The sequence below is a fragment of the Erpetoichthys calabaricus genome, chromosome 2 (genome assembly GCF_900747795.2).
Source record: "Erpetoichthys calabaricus chromosome 2, fErpCal1.3, whole genome shotgun sequence".
NCBI lineage: Eukaryota > Metazoa > Chordata > Cladistia > Polypteriformes > Polypteridae > Erpetoichthys > Erpetoichthys calabaricus.
In genome coordinates this window covers 230596519-230615720 of record NC_041395.2, presented here as the reverse complement: position 1 = coordinate 230615720, position 19202 = coordinate 230596519, and the positions used below count along the sequence as shown (strand labels likewise).

General features: G+C 36.7%; 1 protein-coding gene across 8 annotated transcripts in view; it reads right to left on the bottom strand.

Annotated features, from left to right (window-relative positions):
- plekha1b (pleckstrin homology domain containing, family A (phosphoinositide binding specific) member 1b) overlaps positions 1-19202 on the bottom strand; it is a 268696-nt gene that overhangs the window by 95556 nt on the left and 153938 nt on the right. For all 8 annotated transcript variants that reach the window (XM_051922852.1, XM_051922853.1, XM_051922854.1 and 5 more), the window contains exon 6: positions 13795-13926. In XM_051922852.1, coding sequence (XP_051778812.1) covers positions 13795-13926 — 132 coding nt within the window. The remainder of the gene's footprint in view (positions 1-13794; positions 13927-19202) is intronic.

The following is a 19202-nucleotide window of genomic DNA, read 5'->3' as shown; positions in this document are numbered from 1 at the left end:
TGCATCATGACAGCTTGATATTCTTTATGGACTGCTTGGAGAATTATCTGGTCTGCAGCTGGCAAATCATTATCATGTACTTAATTATTTTCTAAGAGTAAACAACAACTTAATTTCAATACTCTTAAGTTATATTATGTAGAACGGTCTCACCAGAAGTTATTTTATGAAGAACTTGAGCAAAAGCATCCAAGATAGCAAAAGGGGAAAAATACAGATATCAGTCTTTACTAAAAGTGGCAATCTAAAATAAGTCTCATATCCCCAAATAATTTATTGTTGAGGGGCAGTAATAATATGGCTTAGGCATTATGGGAGATATGCAAGTGGTACAGAATGTTTATAGCTCAAATACTGATTTATCCTTCAAGCTGAAAAGACAAAATGCATCTCCATCTTGTGGAGGGAATTCAGTGTTTTATATATTTACTTATTTTTACTTAAAATCTTATTCTCCAATTTAAAAGGTGATTTCATAGTGCTAAACACATACAAATAAATAGTGTATTAATCACCACCAGCATGAATGGGTTATGGATGAAATAAGGAACCACAGCACCCAGTCAGAGAAGGCAAGAATTTATGAGCTCCAGACTGATCCTTTACCTTGGGACTGTGTAGAATCTGTATGTTAATTAGTGCATCACTCAACAACAACAACAACAAAAAAAAAACTGCATAGTATGTTAATAATATACAGCTCTCTGTATGTATGTATGTATATATATACTGCTCAAAAATTAAAAGGAACACTTTCTAATCAGAGTATAGAATCAAATCAATGAAACTCTGGGATATTGATCAGGTCAGTTAAGTAGCAGGGGGGTTGTTAATCAGTTTCAGTTGCTTTGGTGTTAATGAAATTAACAACCGGTGCACTATAGGGGCAACAATGAGTCGACCCCCAAAACAGGAATGGGTTAACAGGTGGAGGCCACAGACATTTTTCCCCCCTCATGTTTTCTAACTGTTTTTTCACTAGTTTTGCATTTGGCTATTGTCAAAGCTGTTTTCCTCATCTCTTCTACTATCAAGTACTGCCAACTAAAAAAAAAGTTACGATGTGGCAGTTTCAGCGACAGTCACGTGGACGAATAAATAAAACTTCTCTGTCAGAACGTGCCTGGCAGTGGACAGCTCAGTGCTGTAGTCCAGACAGGAGGGGTGGGAGAGGGCGACGCGGGGCACACATAAATTAAGACGATATAAAAATGGCGTCCACAAATGAAGTGATTAGTTCCTGTATTATAATATGTTCTGTGGTCATAGGTAATTTCCATATCGTGTGGTCATACGTAATTTCCGTTTCAAGCGCGAAAAAGAATTTTATATATACAGTACATACACATATACACATACATAATTTTACACATACACACATACATATACATATACACATATATATATATATATATATATATATATATATACACACACACATACATACACACACACACACACATTTTATATTATATATATATATGGTTGAAATAGTTTACTGTCAAATAATACAAAGAGTGTGCGACACGTGTTTCGCCCTAATTCTGGGCGTACACACTCACTGCACCCCCCCTCTTGGGAATCGAACCTCAGATGTCAGCGCTAGTGGCGAAGCCTCTAACGTTGCGCCACGGCATGTGGTTTGTTCATCTGACAGCATGTAGATCAGGGTAATTACATTCATGGCATTTGTAGTCTGAATCACAATTTGATTGTATGGGTAGTTACCTACCAGGTAACGCTTGTGGTTGGTCAGCAAGTCGGCTAACATCTGCCACGGTGTCCTCTTTCAGTTGCAAGAAGCAGATCATAGAATGGTTGAAATAGTTTACTGTCAAATAATGCAAAGAGTACGCGACACACACACACACACACATATATATATATATATATATACATACACACAGTGGAACCTCGGTTCACGACCATAATTTGTTCCAAAACGAACCGAAGCAATTTCCCCCATAGGATTGTATGTAAATACAATTAATCCGTTCCAGACCGTACAAACTGTATGTAAATATATATATATATATATTTTAAAGATTTTTAAGCACAAATATAGCTAATTACACCATAGAATGCACAGTGTAATAGTAAACTAATGTAAAAACATTGAATAACACTGACACAAACACCCAGGCTCCTTGCTCAGCTGCACGCACAGGCTTGCTCTCTCTCAGCAGCATGCGAGCCCTCTCTCTCTCTCTCTCAGCAGCATGCGAGCCCTCTCTCTCTCTCTCTCTCTCTCAGCAGCATGCGAGCCCTCTCTCTCTCTCTCTCTCAGCAGCACGCGAGCCCACCCCCTCTCTCTCTCTGTGTAACATTGCAGCAGTTCGCGCTATAGTCTTACAATCCGATCACTGTATAAACACTTTTTTTTAAATGAGTTTTGAGCACAGGGGGAAAAAAGGAACATTTGAACAAATCTGAACTTTATTTAAAAGCCAACGAAGACGGTAACATTGCAGGAGTTCACGCTAATAGCATTACAACCCGATCGCTGTAAACACTCTTTTTAAATGAGTTTTAAGCACAGGGAAAAAAATGAACATTTGAAAAAAGAGAAATGTAACATTGCAACACTTTCTTCTCACCACTCTTCACTTGCTTAGAAGCCATGGTTAACTGCAAAATCACATGAAATACTGTAGAGTACAAAGGGTTAACAGGTAAAGCACAGAAAGAGATGATCGCTACACTGGCCACTGCCATGGTTACGGCCATGAATGAGCTTAAGAAAGATAACACAAATGATCTTAAGAAGGTGGCCATTGAGCTCAAGAAGGATAACAAAGATAAGGAAACGTGTCTATTTAAACGTTTCGACGTGAACTTTAAAGGCATGTTGGAGAAATTAGTGGAACACATTGAAGAAACTAATTCCAAACTGAAAAGGCTTGATGATCATATTAATGACGTTTCAGATCAGCTGGAAGACGTTAAGCAGGGACTCACGGCTCGAGTGGAAACAGCGGAACAACTGGCATCTAACGCCGATGAAAAAGCCACAGCTGCGAACTCGGAATGCAAAAAACTTGGAGACAGACTTGCAGCCCTGGAGGATGGGTGCAGAAGAAATAATATAAGAATTGAGGGTATACCTGAGAAACGAGAAAGCTCAAGCCCAGTGAAATTTGCAGTAGAATTACTGTCTAAAATAATTGGAGATGACTTTAAACTCGACAATGAGATAGCCACAGCTTATCGCACAAAGATACCAAGCGCCTTTAAACCTAGGTCTTTTATTGTCCGCTTCGAACGACTAAGATGTAAGCTTGATGTGATGGCACTTCTCAGACACAAGCAAGAGATTATATTCGAAAATAATCTTATTCATATTTTTCCCGATTTCTCACCATCAACAGCTGCAAAACGCAGATCCTACATCGACATTAAAAGGATGCTACGGGAAGCCGATATCAAATACAGCCTCTTGTATCCTGCCAAACTGAAAGTGGAAGTTCAAGATCGACATTATATTTTCTTCAGCAAAGAAGAAGCTGGAAAAGAATTAAAGAAGCTGTTTCCGACACTTTTTTGAAAGTTAATTAAAATTAAAGAGCCGTATTCTATCAAGGCATGGGAAGGACCTATAATCTGATCGCTGGATCCATGTTTAAAGAGACTGGTATTATAATTATACATCCCTTATTTTCTTTTTTTTTTTTTTTTATCTGGACTTTATATGTTATATGTTTATGTTTTAATCAGAGTTATAGAGTTATAGACGTGAGTGTGAAAATGTGTAAGTGATTAAAGTAGGATTCATTTTGTTTTTTTTTGTTTTTTTTTTTATTTTATTTTATTTATTTATTTTTTATTTATTTATTTATTTTTTTATTTTACTATACCTTAAAGTAGACTGTTTAACTTCATACCCTTGGTTTATTGCTTGTTCTACTATTTATATAATTACCATTATACTATTACAGTAGGAATTACCAGGTTTATCCTAGACTAGTTTTTAAAATCATTCCCAGGGTTTTTTTTTTTTTTTTTTTTTTTTAAATCTTAATATCTTAACTTAAAAGCGCTGAAGATTATTTCAAGCTTAAATATTGTTAATGAGAACATTTTCGGCAGATAGTATTAAGGATTTAACTGTAAAAGATATCTCTGTTTTAATTCTGTATCGCCGCTGCAGGGTGGGGTTTGTTTTGTTTTGGACGTGCTCTGTCTCTTCGTATGTCAGAGGACTGGAACATCGCGAAGTGGGATCTAGCCTCATGTGGGGAGGCAAAATGGGGGGGTGGGGGGATAAAGGGGGGAGAGAAGGAGAGCAGGTTATATCTAATCTATTCTTGTAATCCTTATAATTATAAATATCAATGCAACAACAGGCTAAAATGCAACAACTCATGGGGAATCTTGAAACTAAGATTAAAACTGCCATATTACCAATTAAAACTATAAATGACATTAAAAACTCAGAATCAATGTCTCCATGATGGGACAGTTAACTTTGTGAGTTGGAATGTTAAAGGCCTGAATCACGAATTAAAGAGAAAGAAAGTATGCTCTCACCTAACAGGCTTAAACGCTAAAATAGTATTTCTACAGGAGACCCACTTACTAACCAAGGATCAGTTCAGATTACAAAAAGGCTGGACTGGCCAAATGTTCCATTCTAGCTTTATAAAGAAAACTAGAGGGGTGGGAATACTCATACATAGAACAGTTCCATTTGTAGCATCAGAGGTAGTGTCGGACCCTGAAGGGAGATATGTGATGGTCATGGGCAACTTATATAACAGTAAAGTGATTTTGATAAATGTTTATGCACCCAATGTTGATGATAAGGAATTCATGCAAAATCTATTGGCATCCATTCCCAATGTGAACACTCATAAAATTATAATGGCTGGGGACTTTAATTGTGTTTTAAATCCACTCTTAGATAGGACTCCTGTGACAGGGGGGACGACATCTAATACTGCAAAGATAATTACACAGTTGTTAAATGATCACAACTTATCAGACCCCTGGAGGTTTCTTAACCCAAACTCAAGAACATATTCGTTCTACTCACCAGTGCATTATAGCTACTCAAGAATTGATTATTTTTTTATAGATAATAATTTCCTGCCTACAATTAAATCATGCAAATATGACACAATTGTTATCTCTGACCATGCCCCTCTAGTCTTGGAGCTAAAATCAATAAGCCCCTCATACTCACCTCGCAGATGGCGTCTTAACCCTCTTTTATTGGCAGACGAGAACTGTACAGAATTTATATCCAAACAAATCAGCTTCTTCCTAGAGACAAACACGTCCACAGAGGTTTCTGCAGGAACACTCTGGGAAACTCTAAAGGCCTTCTTAAGAGGCCAGATTATTTCATATCTTTCCCATAGAAATAAATTAGAAACCAAGAAAGTGTCAGAGCTAAGAAATGAAATTACTAGAATAGATGAAGAACAAGCCAGGCGTCCAAGTGAAGCTCTTCACAGGAAAAGGCAGACCCTGCATACAGAACTTAACATCTTAACAACTAAAGAAACTGAACAACTTATTTATAAGTCTAGACAGCATTACTATGAACACGGAGAAAAAGCTAATAAGCTTTTAGCTCAACAAATTCATAAACAAGAAGTTCACAATGCAATACCAGTAATCACCAACAAGAATGGAGAAGAAATCATCGACCATAATAAAATAATGCACACATTTAGAGATTACTATAAGTCTTTATATTCCACTGAGCCCAAAGAAGACAACACGCAATCTAATGCATTTCTGGATAATTCACAAATACCACAAATAGATGCTTTAAGTGCTGAGGAACTGGATAAACCTCTAACGCTAACAGAATTACTAGACGCTATAAAGTCACTACAAAGCGGGAAATCATCAGGCCCTGATGGTTACCCCGTAGAGTTTTATAAGAAATTCTCCACTCAGCTAGCTCCACTCTTATTGGTAACATTTACAGAAGCTAAAGACCACCAAATACTACCTCAAACATTTCGACAAGCATTAATCACCGTCTTTCCTAAACAAAATAAGGACTTGTTACAATGTGCATCATATAGACCAATTTCACTCCTGAATAATGATGTTAAGATACTCTCAAAAATCCTAGCTAGAAGGATGGAGAAAGTGCTGCCCTCAGTAATATCACAAGATCAAACTGGATTTATTAAAGGCCGACATCTATCTTCAAATCTCCGACGCTTGTTTAATGTTATATATTCACCAGCAAAATCAAACACCCCAGAGATATTACTATCATTAAACGCAGAAAAGGCATTTGACATGATCGAATGGAATTACCTTTTTACTGCATTGGAGAAATTTGGGTTTGGCCCGAATATTTGTGCTTGGATCAAACTACTGTATACCAGTCCAGAAGCTTCAGTTTGTATTAATAAAATTTGCTCAGACTACTTTAAACTAGAACGTGGTGCCAGACAAGGATGTCCCTTGTCGCCACTGTTGTTTGCAATCGCTATTGAACCACTGGCGGTTCACTGCCGAAATTCTTATCAGATAAAGGGGATTGTCAGAGAAGGACTGGAACAGAAAATTTCTCTATATGCAGATGATATGGTCTTATATATATCGGACCCAGAAAACACTGTCCCTGCTGTTTTAACAGCACTAACAGAATTTCAAAAGATATCTGGTCTTAGAATTAATCTGAATAAAAGTATACTCTTTCCAGTGAACTCACAAGCATATAATATTAAATTAGACACTCTACCTTTTACCATAGCAGATCAGTTTAAATACCTAGGGGTAAATATCACAAGTAAACATAAAGCTCTTTATCAACAAAATTTTGGCGTCTGTATGGAAAAAACTAAGCAAGACTTGCATAGATGGTCAACCCTTCATCTCACTCTAGCCGGAAGAATTAACACTGTTAAGATGAATATCCTTCCTAAACTTCTCTTTTTATTTCAAAACATTTCAATATATATCAATAAATCATTTTTTAAACAGTTAGATTCAATAATAACCTCATTCATTTGGAACTCAAAACACCCACGTATCCGAAGAGCGACCCTACAAAGACCTCAGGCAGAAGGTGGCATGGCTTTACCTAATTTTCAGTTTTATTACTGGGCAGCAAACATACAAGCCATAAAAACCTGGACACAAATAAATGCACATACACAGGCTTGGTCTGCAATAGAAGTAAAATCCTGTAGTACTTCTTTATATTCCCTGCTCTGCTCTCCAATAAATGAAAGTTATCGCAAATATACTAATAACCCAATTGTGCTTTACTCACTCAGAATATGGAACCAAATTAGGAAGCATTTTAAGATGGAAAATCTTTTATCAGTGGCACCTCTGCAAGGGAACCACCTCTTTCAACCTTCGCAAGTATATCCAGTTTTTAATACCTGGAAAAGTTTTGGGATTAAAATGCTCAGAGATCTTTATATAGACAACATATTTACATCTTTTGAACAATTACGTTCAAAATTTAACCTCCCAGCTACACATTTCTTTTACTATCTTCAAATTAGAAATTTTGTTAAACAGAAATTGCCCGATTTCCCCCACCTTGCACCCTCCACAATGCTGGAAAAAATACTGCTCAATTCCGAGGAAACAAACACTATTTCCGCAATATATAAAATCTTATTAGAGTCCCTACCTTTCAAAGATCCAAGAGGACATTGGGAAGAAGATCTCTTAATCAATATATCAGAAAAGGAGTGGAAGGTAGCAAAGCAGAGAATTCACTCGAGTTCTATATGCGCAAAGCATAGAATTATTCAACTAAAAATTATATATCGAGCTCATCTGTCTCGCTTAAAAACTGTCCAAAATGTTTCCAGGCCAGGATCCAACCTGCGAGCGCTGCAACCAAGCTCCTGCCTCACTGGGTCACATGTTCTGGGCCTGCACCAAACTAACATCATTTTGGACAAAAATTTTTAAGTGCCTCTCAGACAGCCTTAGTATCACAATCCCTCCTAACCCACTAACAGCTGTGTTTGGTGTCCTTCCAGATGGACTGGAATTGGAGAAGGACAAGCAAACGGTGATTGCATTCACTACACTCTTGGCACGCAGACTTATTTTGTTAAATTGGAAGAATCCTAATTCTCCTCTTATAAGTCAGTGGGAAACCGATGTTTTATATTATTTGAAATTGGAAAAAATCAAATTTTCAGTTAGAGGATCTGTACAAAATTTTTTCAAAACATGGCAGGATTTAATCAAAATTATTTCAGAATAAGAGAAATAACTATTATTGCATTTAACTCCCTTCTCCATCTCTTATTTATATAGATATTTACTTCTCCCCTTCTTTTGTCTAATGTTGCCTTATTAAAAAGCTTAAAGAAATTTTCCTTTAGCTAAGCTCTCCTTCTCAGGGGTGGGGTTTGATTTGTTTTCAAATTTGTTGGGTTATAAATTGATCTGTTTGTATGGAATGATTACAATGAAAATTAATAAAATAAAAATATTATAGTATAGTAACAATTATTAATCAATTAAATAACTAAAATCAAAAAAAAAAAAAAAAAAAAAAAAGAGAAATGTAACATTGCAACACTTTCTTCTCACCACTCTTCACTTGCTTAGAAGCCACGGTTAACTGCAAAATCACATGAAATACTGTAGAGCACAAAGGGTTAACAGGTAAAGCACGCACGTCTGACTGAGAACAATGAACAGAGTAATTGCTTAAATAGAGTAATTGGCGCGTACGAACTGGAAGGGAAATGAAATAGAGCACAAGGACTTCACAGCAAAAGCACGCATGCACGCATGTGCAAGCACGCATGTCTGACCGAGAACAATGCAACACGTGCGGAAATCATCGGCGTGCACAAACCGAAAGGGAAACTGGCTTGTTCGTATACGGAGTTTGTGGTCATGAACCAAGGCAAAAGTTTGGCGAACGTTTTGGTCGTAAACCGAGTTGTACATGTACAGAGACATTCGTGAACAGAGGTTCCACTGTATATACTGTATATATACATATATACACACACATACATATACATATAAATCTATATATCGATATATTATATATAAAAATATATATATACAGTAATCCCTCGCTACTTCATGGTTCACTTTTCGCGGATTCACGACTTCGCGGGTTTTTAAATACAAGTGATTGCCCGCCTATCGCGGAAGTTATGTTCCAGACCCATCAGCAACAGGAGAAAATCCGCGATATAGAAAGACCATATAAATAAACATTTTTATAGTTTAAGCCTTAAAATACCCATCCCACATGCTTTAAACACATGTAAACTTATAAAACACACTTTGTTAACACATATGATATGTGGATGTCGGGCTAAGGATATGAGTAACATCTCACTATTATAAAACATTTTAACTTCACGCAAGACAAGACAGTGAGACAGGAAAATACAAGGCTTTAAAATTATTGACACGCAGAGCGACAAGCAGCACAAAGCCAGCACAAAGTCCACTTCTCCTTAGCGTTCATTCAGCTCCCCACCCCCTTGACAATGCGAAGTAGCAGGAGCGTACTGCGCCTCTGGGGTGGGGGGGTTTGAGCGAACGTGCGTTCAGCCCTCACACCCCCACACACACACTCCTCCTCCTCCTCCTTCTGAACGCATAGAGCGACAAGCAGGCATTTTGGCAGAAGCAGCACAAAGTCCATTTCTGCTCAGCGTGAGTTCAGCTGCCCCCCTTCACAAAGCGAGTGCAGACACATCGACGTCTGATCGCTGCGTACAGTGTTGGTCTGCGGTGTTTAAGAATGTAGAAAGTGTTTAAGAGCATAGGAAGTGTTATAAGAGTGTGGGAAAGGTTAACAAGAGAGTGAGAAAGGTTTATAAGAGTGTGGGAAGGGTTTATAAAGCCTTAAAATATGTATAAATAATAAAATAAATATAGGTCGCTACTTCACAGATTCCAGAGCCCCCCGCGATACTGATGGGTTAACTGTATATATATATATACATATACACATACATACAGGTACAGCTGAAAGGACTATTTAACACTAGAATTACCAGAGCCTACGAAAAAACTCGTAAATCCGTCCCACCTTAAATCGTGTCTTAGATCTGTTTGCACCTCTCCGCCAGAGTCCTTTGTCATCTAAATGTGCTGATAAACAAAAGCTACTAGCAGCCAGCTATTCCATCCCCCCACCGACTTAGAACGAATTTCTCCTAGCTCATGGCTTGCCTTGATTTGATTTTCTGGGATTGAAGTGGAGTTTTAGAGTGGAAATAATATAGTGTTATTTGGAATACACGCATTTCATGTGTGTTCCGTTTCTATAGTAGTCTGTGCAAACACATTTTTAAAACAGAAATGTTTTTCATATTCTAATAGTAAATGACAAAATGTAGGCATAAACTATATAACGTATGAAGCCTGAAGTCCATATATCAAAGAAACACTTTCACAAACGGTACAAATAAGAGAACACGTGCGCTTTTATTCAAAAATATAACTGCACAAAAAAATAAGCCGCGTTAGCATGCCACATTGACATTCTTACTACAACCGCCGCGGTGGCGTAATGGTATCAGCTCCTGACTGGGGATCAGAGGGTGGCGAGTTCGATCCCGCACGGCTCCACTTCGAGAAATGAACTGCTCTTATTCTTACAATTTTAGAATAACAACATAAATTTGATTTCAGTCTGTAACAGCCGGTGTAACTTATGATACTGGTAAAGGTTAGCTTTTTTTTTTTTTTTTTTTTTTAATTCACTTTTCATTCTTGCAGTCGCATTCAGAATCAATCCATACAACCCCATCTGACATAAAGATGCGCTATAGGTCTGCAGTGTACCACGATGCATACTACCGGAAGAAAAGGGTTCTGACACACAAACGCTGGCGAAGCTGCCTTCTTCGTATCTCACCGTCACATGAAATCAGCAGTTCTTAGCTGCTTATCAATCCATACAACCCCATCTGACACAGCTGTTTTCACATAAATAAAAGTGTATTTTTATTCAAGACTATAACCAAAGAATAAAGAAAGCAAGTTACAGTTGGTGGTTGATACGACAGCTTGCGTGGTGCAATGCTAAGAACTGCTGATTTCAAGTGACGGTGAGATACGAAGAAGGCAGCTTCGCCAGCGTTTGTGTGTCAGAACCCTTTTGGGGGGGGCGGTAGTATGCATCGTGGTACACTGCAGACCTATAGCGCGTCTTTATGTCAGATGGGGTTGTATGGATTGATTCTGAATGTGACTGCGAGAATGAAAAGTGAATTAAAAAAAAAAAAAAAAAAGCTAACCTTTACCAGTATCATAAGTTACACCGGCTGTTACAGACTGAAATCAAATTTATGTTGTTATTCTAAAATTGTAAGAATAAGAGCAGTTCATTTCTCGAAGTGGAGCCGTGCGGGATCGAACTCGCCACCCTCTGATCCCCAGTCAGGAGCTGATACCATTACGCCACCGCGGCGGTTGTAGTAAGAATGTCAATGTGGCATGCTAACGCGGCTTTTTTTTTTGTGCAGTTATATTTTCGAATACAAGCGCACGTGTTCTCTTATTTGTACTTTTTGTGAAAGTGTTTCTTTGATATATGGACTTCAGGCTTTATACGTTATATAGTTTATGCCTACATTTTGTCATTTACTATTAGAATATGAAAAACGTTTCTGTTTTAAAAATGGGCTTGCACAGACTACTGTAGAAACGGAACACACATGAAATGCGTGTATTCCAAATAACACTATATTATTTCCACTCTAAAACTCCACTTCAATCCCAGAAAATCAAATCAAGGCAAGCCATGAGCTAGGAGAAATTCGTTCTAAGTCGGTGGGGGGGATGGAATAGCTGGTTGCTAGTAGCTTTTGTTTATCAGCACATTTAGATGACAAAGGACTCTGGCGGAGAGGTGCAAACGGATCTAAGACGCGATTTAAGGTGGGACGGATTTACGAGTTTTTTCGTAGGCTCTGGTAATTCTAGTGTTAAGTGGATTACTGTTGAAATAGAAATTAAGCATCTTCAAATTTTTTTTAACCATTAAACCCTTTTAAAGCGGGCATGTTTTTCTCACACAGATGGAAAAAAAAAATACCCATGAAAAACTGTATTCGTAACAAAAATTACCATCCCACAGAAAAGCATGTATGGCATCTGATGTCTACATATATACAGTACATAGCAACTATTAAAGAATAAAATGGGTGAACTCGGAACAAAAAAATAAATGCTGTGATTTTTAATAATAGAGATTGTTTCAGCCAACATTTTGCAAGAAAAATGTATTTCCATCCATACATTTGTTGTTCTTAAATGAGTAACCATACTAATTATTGTGACAATATCATAAAATTGTTGTAAAACTGAGGCTAACATCAAATGAGAGAGGTGCAAGTAAGGGTGAACAGCTACTCTTAAAATGTGGATTAAAATGGATGATGTTTACAAATTGACCAGGACAGCCTGTTACACTAACGGCTTAATTTACTGATACAGTTCATATACAACAAAATGGTGGGGTTTATTAAATTACTTAATTTAAAAAATGAAATAATAATAAAAAACATACTATTTTTAATTCAGCAATATCTTTCTGATGATGAAATCATAAACAATTAGCTGAGGATTGTAGAAGACAGGGTTCTTTTGGACTTAATGTAAAATTAGGCAAAACTCCACATATAATGAAAAAATGGATGCATCAACAATGGGATAAAATGATAATAAGCTGCATGCTGAAAAATAAAAAGCATGTTTTAGCTCTACAGCTACCCACAGATAGAAGAGGTAAAGAAACCACAACAGTAAAAAATGTATTCATGGTTTTTTCTCTTTTTCCTTATGTTCTTTAGTCTTTACTTTTTATTTTACTTTTTTGTTTTTAACAAAACTATACCTTTGATCGTGAGTGAAAAGAATTGTAAGGATGCAATATCTAATTTTTTTGTAGCTAATATAATAAATGTGAGGGAGAATTTCTCAGGATATTAGTGTGGCAGTATTAAAACTTATCTGAAACTCCTATTTGTCCTTTATTTTATTAGCATATTTATATGATTAGTACTTTCTAAAGTAAAATAATTATGCATACAGAACACTATTATAAGTTATCAAAGAGTAATTAAAGTAAAACAGAAAAGTTTATAGTAACCCTAGAGAAACAAAAGACCATTGTAGTGTGTAACAGTCAATAAAAAGCTCTTCCCTTGGAGATGATTTTGAACTTTGAATTGCATTTGCAATCAGTAATCTGTTTTGAATGGTGTGGATTTAAAAAGTAAAATAAAACTACTAATTTATATCATGGTATTCTATAGAAAAACCACAATAAAATGTAAATTATTAGTCATTATCGCCATTGCCTTGAAATTTGGTCTGGTAACTGATATGGTTTTACATAAAGAGGTATATTTTTGTAGCGGACATATGCATATTTTAGATCTTTAGGTAAATAAGCTAAGTTAAATTCAATGATCTAATATCTACAAATACTGGCAAACTAATTGTAGCTTGTGATCTGTAAAGCATGTGTCCATTCATCTTTTCTATCAAACTCAAATTGTTTAGACCTCATAATAAGGCCGCCACCTCTCTCAGTGGTGTAAACACAATTTTTGATTTATATAACTTGAACCAAAGTATCTTATTAAACCATACTGTCTTCACTTTATTACACCAACTAATAAAATATATTGATAAAAGCTCATAATTTTGTTTTAATGTACAGGTCCCTTGGCATAAACCATGGACAACGACAATGAATCTTTCCAAAAATAAAAACTTTGCACACAGTAAATGAAAATCAGATTTGTAAACATCGGTGGTTATATGAAATACACAACATACTTGAGGAAATGATATGAAAAATACCTGTGTTTGCGTAATAATGGGAACACCTCCAATAATTTCTGTTTTATAAGACACTTGTTTCTTTGCTCCAACACAATCCAAGGAACTCTTTTGGTTCTCAGAATTATTCTGCACATCACATGATTTTGGCACCTGGAATTTAAGGCAGTAACTATAGTAAATAAAGGTGAACACAACAAGCAATATGTACCTAGTAATATTAAGCACAATTTTAAATATACAGTACATAACATTTTTAAAGTGTAATATGTTTAACTTGACCACATTCAGCCATTCCTACAATATGTAAGAATATACAGTTTAAGAACAATTCAATGGTTAGATTTTGATCTAATTTTGTTTGAATTGACAATTTTTTTTTTTTTTTTTTTTTTTACAGTTCTCAGGCCAGATATTGCTTCATTAGGTAAAAATGGTCACAAATATTTAAAATATGTATAGAATTAAGTGGGCATTTACAACAAAATAAGAATACTTTACACCAGCCAGTAATAATTTTTCATTCGTTTAAACTGTTCGATGATTGTAAAAGACAAAAAAATAATGTAATTAAAATGATGGCCATTTGATTTTGGACAAACAATAATAATTAGCCTTCTACAGAATAAGGATAGGCTTGTATTATCAATAAACCGATAACTGCTTAATAGCGTCCAGCTCTAAATACAAAGTAAAAAAAAAATCAGGACAAAATGCTTTTAAACACATTGCTTTGTGCATTCCATAAAAGTGTTATATACTTCAATGTACACAAGAGCCATCTTGCAGCAAAATGATGAAAACAGACCAATTCCGATTCATCTAATCAAACACAGCCAGCTTGACACTGAGCAGTCATTTCACTCTGCCTTGAATGTTGAAGAGTGGACCACATTGGCCTTCACCCTCTGACGCTATGACCTTGATAGCACACTGACCCAAACCCTACCCCCTAACCTTTAACCCATAATATTTTTTTTTTTAAAACATTTTATTGATTTTATTAAAATCAAATAACATTCCATACAAGCAAGTCAAGTTTAAGAAAACTAGGTTCGAAACAATCAACACGCCCATGAGAAAGAGAGCTAGGCCAGCAGAGTACAACTTTAATAATAGTAAAAATATGTAAATAAATAAATGAATAAAAATAAATAGAATAAAAAAGAGGGGGGAGAATCCACTTCAATTTAAATGCTTATTCTAAGATGTTATTGATTAGATCCTGCCAAGTTTTGAAAAAGTTTTGTACAGTGAAATAATATATAACATCAGTTACCCACTGACTTAAGAGGTGGGTTTGGAATTACTCCAGTTGAGCAAGATAAGTCTTCGTGCCAATAGTGAAGTAAAGGCAATTACAGTTTGTCCTTCTCCATTTTAAACCCATCTGGAAGTACACCAACCACAGCTGTTAGTGGGGATTAGGAGGTACTGGGACACCAAGGCTTCTGAAAGGCAGTTAAAGATTTATGTTAATTTGGTGCACTCCCAAAACATATGGCCCAATGAGGCTTTTAAACAAGGCAGATGTGCTCAATACATAACTAAGTTGAATAACTGTATGCTTTGCGCATATGGAGCTTGACTGAATTCTGTGCATCACTACCTTCCACTCCTTTCCTGAGATGCTGAGTGAGAGATCCTTATCCCACTGTACACTGGTATCTTTGAAAGGGAGGGACTTTAAAATGTTTTTATATATTATGGAAATGCTGTCCGAGTCATCAAGACTGATCAATATTTTTTCCAGAATAGAGGTAGGTGGGAGGTGAGGGAAATTGGGAAGGTTTTGTTTAACTAAGCTTCTAATTTGAAGGTAGTGAAAGAAATGTGTTGCTCGAAAGTTAACTTTGGAGTGTACTTATCCATACGATGCGAAAACATTGTCTATGTACAGATCTCTAAGTGATTTAATCCTGAATGTTTTCCAGATAACAAAAACTGAGTAAGTTTAAGAAGCTGGAAAAAGGTGGCTCTTGTGCAGTGGTACCATAGATAAAAGTGCCTCTATCTTAAAATATTTCCTACATTGGTTCCATATTCTGAGTGAATGAAGCACAATTGGGTTGTTAGTATATTTGCAATGACTTGTACTTACTTGGGTACAAAGCAAGGAATATAAAGAAGTACTACAGGATTTTAATTCTATTGCGGACCAATCCTATGTCTGTTCATTTATTTGTGTCAGTGTCCAGGTTTTTATAGCTTGTATATTTGCCACCCAGTAATAAAACTGAAAGTTAGGTAAAGCCATGCCACCTGTTACCTTAGGTCTTTGGATATGTAGATGGTTTGAATACAAAGTAATTGAGATTATGATTGAATTTAATTTCTTAAAAAATGATTTATTGATGTATACTGGATTGTTTTGAAATAGAAAAAGCTCAGAAAGGATGATCAGTTTGACAATGCCAATTCCTCCAGCTAAAGTGAGATGGAGAGTAGACGATTGATGCAAGTCTTGCTTAAATTTTTCCATGCAGACAGCAAAATTTTGTTAATAAAGAGCTTTATGTTTATTTGTGATGTTAACCGATAAACTGATCCAATGTAATATTGCGTGCTTGAGAATTCACTAGAAAGAGCACACTTTTGTGCATGTTTAATACCTGCTTTAATGCATTTCATCATGAAAATGATATCAAGTATTTATCTTAGCATTCTAAATGTTCAGAGAGCAGGAATATCATGAAATTAATGTATTCTGTATGGTGATCGATGCTTACACCTCCTCTTAGAGCAAGAGGAAGTCGGTTTAAGGAGCACGTAGCGATTAACATGGCTCGGGGAACACTTAACACAAAGCATTTAATGTGCTATATAACTTATGATGAGATTTGAGAAAATCTATTATATTAAATATTCATTTTAAGATGAAGTTTAGTTTACGATGTTCTACTTTAATGACAAATTACGAGAATAAAGTCAACATGTCGACTTTAATCTCGACATAAACGGCGAGAATAAGGTAGAAATGTCGAGAATAAAGTCAACATGTCGACTTTAATCTCGTCATAAGCATCGAGATAAAAGTGGAAATGTCGAGAATAAAGTCAACATGTCGTCACACTATTACACAGTACCCAGGTACATTACATATTATTAGAAAAAAAAATAAAACAAGCATAACTTGGCTTGCAGTATTATTCTTATATAGTTCTTAAGGAGGCTAGCGAGTACATATATAAACCCTTGACACATATTTTTAGGAAGTCACTGCACACTGGAGAGATTCCGAAGGACTGGAAAATGGCAAATATCATCCCATTATGTAAAAAGGTTGACAGGGCAGATCCAAGCAACTATAGGCCAGTAAGCTTAACATGCATCACAGGAAAATTATTGGAAGGAATTATTAAGGATAAGATTGAGCAACACCTGGCAAGGACAGGAATTATTCTGAACAGTCAGCATGGGTTCAGAAGAGGGAGGTCGTGTTTTACTAACATGGTGGAATTCTATGAGGAGGCAACAAAAGGATACGATTAAAGTGGAGCACATGATATTATTTATCTGGACTTTCAGAAAGCATTTGATAACGTGCCACATGATAGGTTGACCATCAAATTAAAAGAAGTGGGAGTTCAGGGTGATGTTTTCAGATGGGTGCAGAATTGGCTCAGACACAGGAAGCAGAGGGTGATGGTGGGAGGAACCTCATCAGAACTGGCCAATGTTAAGAGTGGTGTTCCACAGGGGTCAGTGCTGGGGCCGCTGCTATTTTTAGTATATATAAATGATTTAGATAGGAATATAAGTAACAAGCTGGTTAAGTTTGCAGATGATACCAAGATAGGTGGATTAGCAGATAATTTGGAATCCGTTATATCACTACAGAAGGACTTGGATAGCATACAGGCATGGGCAGATTTGTGGCAGATGAAATTTAATGTTAGTAAATGTAAAGTATTACACATAGGAAGTAAAAATGTTAGGTTTGAATACACAATGGGCGGTCGGAAAATCGAGAGTACACCTTATGAGAAAAATTTAGGAGTCATGGTGGACTCTAAGCTATCGACTTCCCGACAGTGTTCAGAAGCCATTAAGAAGGCTAACAGAATGTTAGGTTATATAGCACAATGTATGGAGTACAAGTCCAAGGAGGTTATGCTCAACCTTTATAATGCACTGGTGAGGCCTCATCTTGAGAACTGTGTGCAGTTTTGGTCTCCAAGCTACAAAAAGGACATAGCAGCAATAGAAAAGGTCCAGAGAATAGCGACTAGGCTGATTCCAGGGCTACAGGGGTTGAATTATGAGGAGAGATTAAAAGAGCTAAGCCTATACAGTTTAAGCAAAAGAAGATTAAGAGGTGACATCATTGAAGTGTTTAAAATTATGAAGGGAATTAGTACAGTGGATCGAGACTGTTATTTTAAAATGAGTTCATGAAGAACACGGGGACACAGTTGGAAACTTGTTAAGGGTAAATTTCGCACAAACATTAGGAAGTTTTTCTTTACACAAAGAATGAAAGACACTTGGAATAAGCTACCAAGTAGTGTGGTACACAGTAAGATGTTGGGGACTTTCAAAACTCGACTTGATGATTTTTTGGAAGAAATAAGTGGACAGGACTGGCGAGCTTTGTTAGGCTAAATGGCTGGTTCTCGTCTAGAGTGCAGAATAAATTTGGCGCCAATCATACGCCTCCCTGATGGTATTGCATGATAGATACGTATTTGCCTGTATTTCTCAGCATTGAGAACACCATTAATCCTTACCAAATCTCCAACTCCATTTGCAGAAATGAAGCCCCAAACGTTCAAGGAACCTCCACCATGCTTCACTGTTGCCTGCAGACACTCATTATTGTACCGCTCTCCAGCCCTTCAACAAACAAACTGCCTTCTGCTACAGCCAAATATTTCAAATTTTGACTCATCAGTCCAGAGCACCTGCTGCCATTTTTCTGCACCCCAGTTCCTATGTTTTCTTGCATACTTGAGTCGCTTGGCCTTGTTTCCACGTCGGAGGTATGGCTTTTTAGCTGCAACTCTTCCATGAAGACCACTTCTGGCCAGACGTCTCCGGACAGTAGATGGGTGTACCAGGGTCCCACTGGTTTCTGCCAGTTCTGAGCTGATGGCACTGCTAGACATCTTTCGATTTCGAAGGGTAATAAGCTTGATGTGTCTTTCATCTGCTGCACTACGTTTCCTTGGCTGACCACTGCGTCTACGATCTTTAACGTTGCCCGTTTCTTTGTGCTTCTTCAAAAGAGCTTGAACAGCACATCTTGAAACCCCAGTCTGCTTTGAAATCTTTGTCTGGGAGAGACCTTGCTGATGCAGTATAACTACCTTTGGTCTTGTTGCTGTGCTCAATCTTGCCATGACCTGAAACTGTCTTCCACAACCTCACCTTGGTAGCAGAGTTTGGCTGTTCCTCACCCAGTTTTAAGCCTCCTACACAGTTGTTTC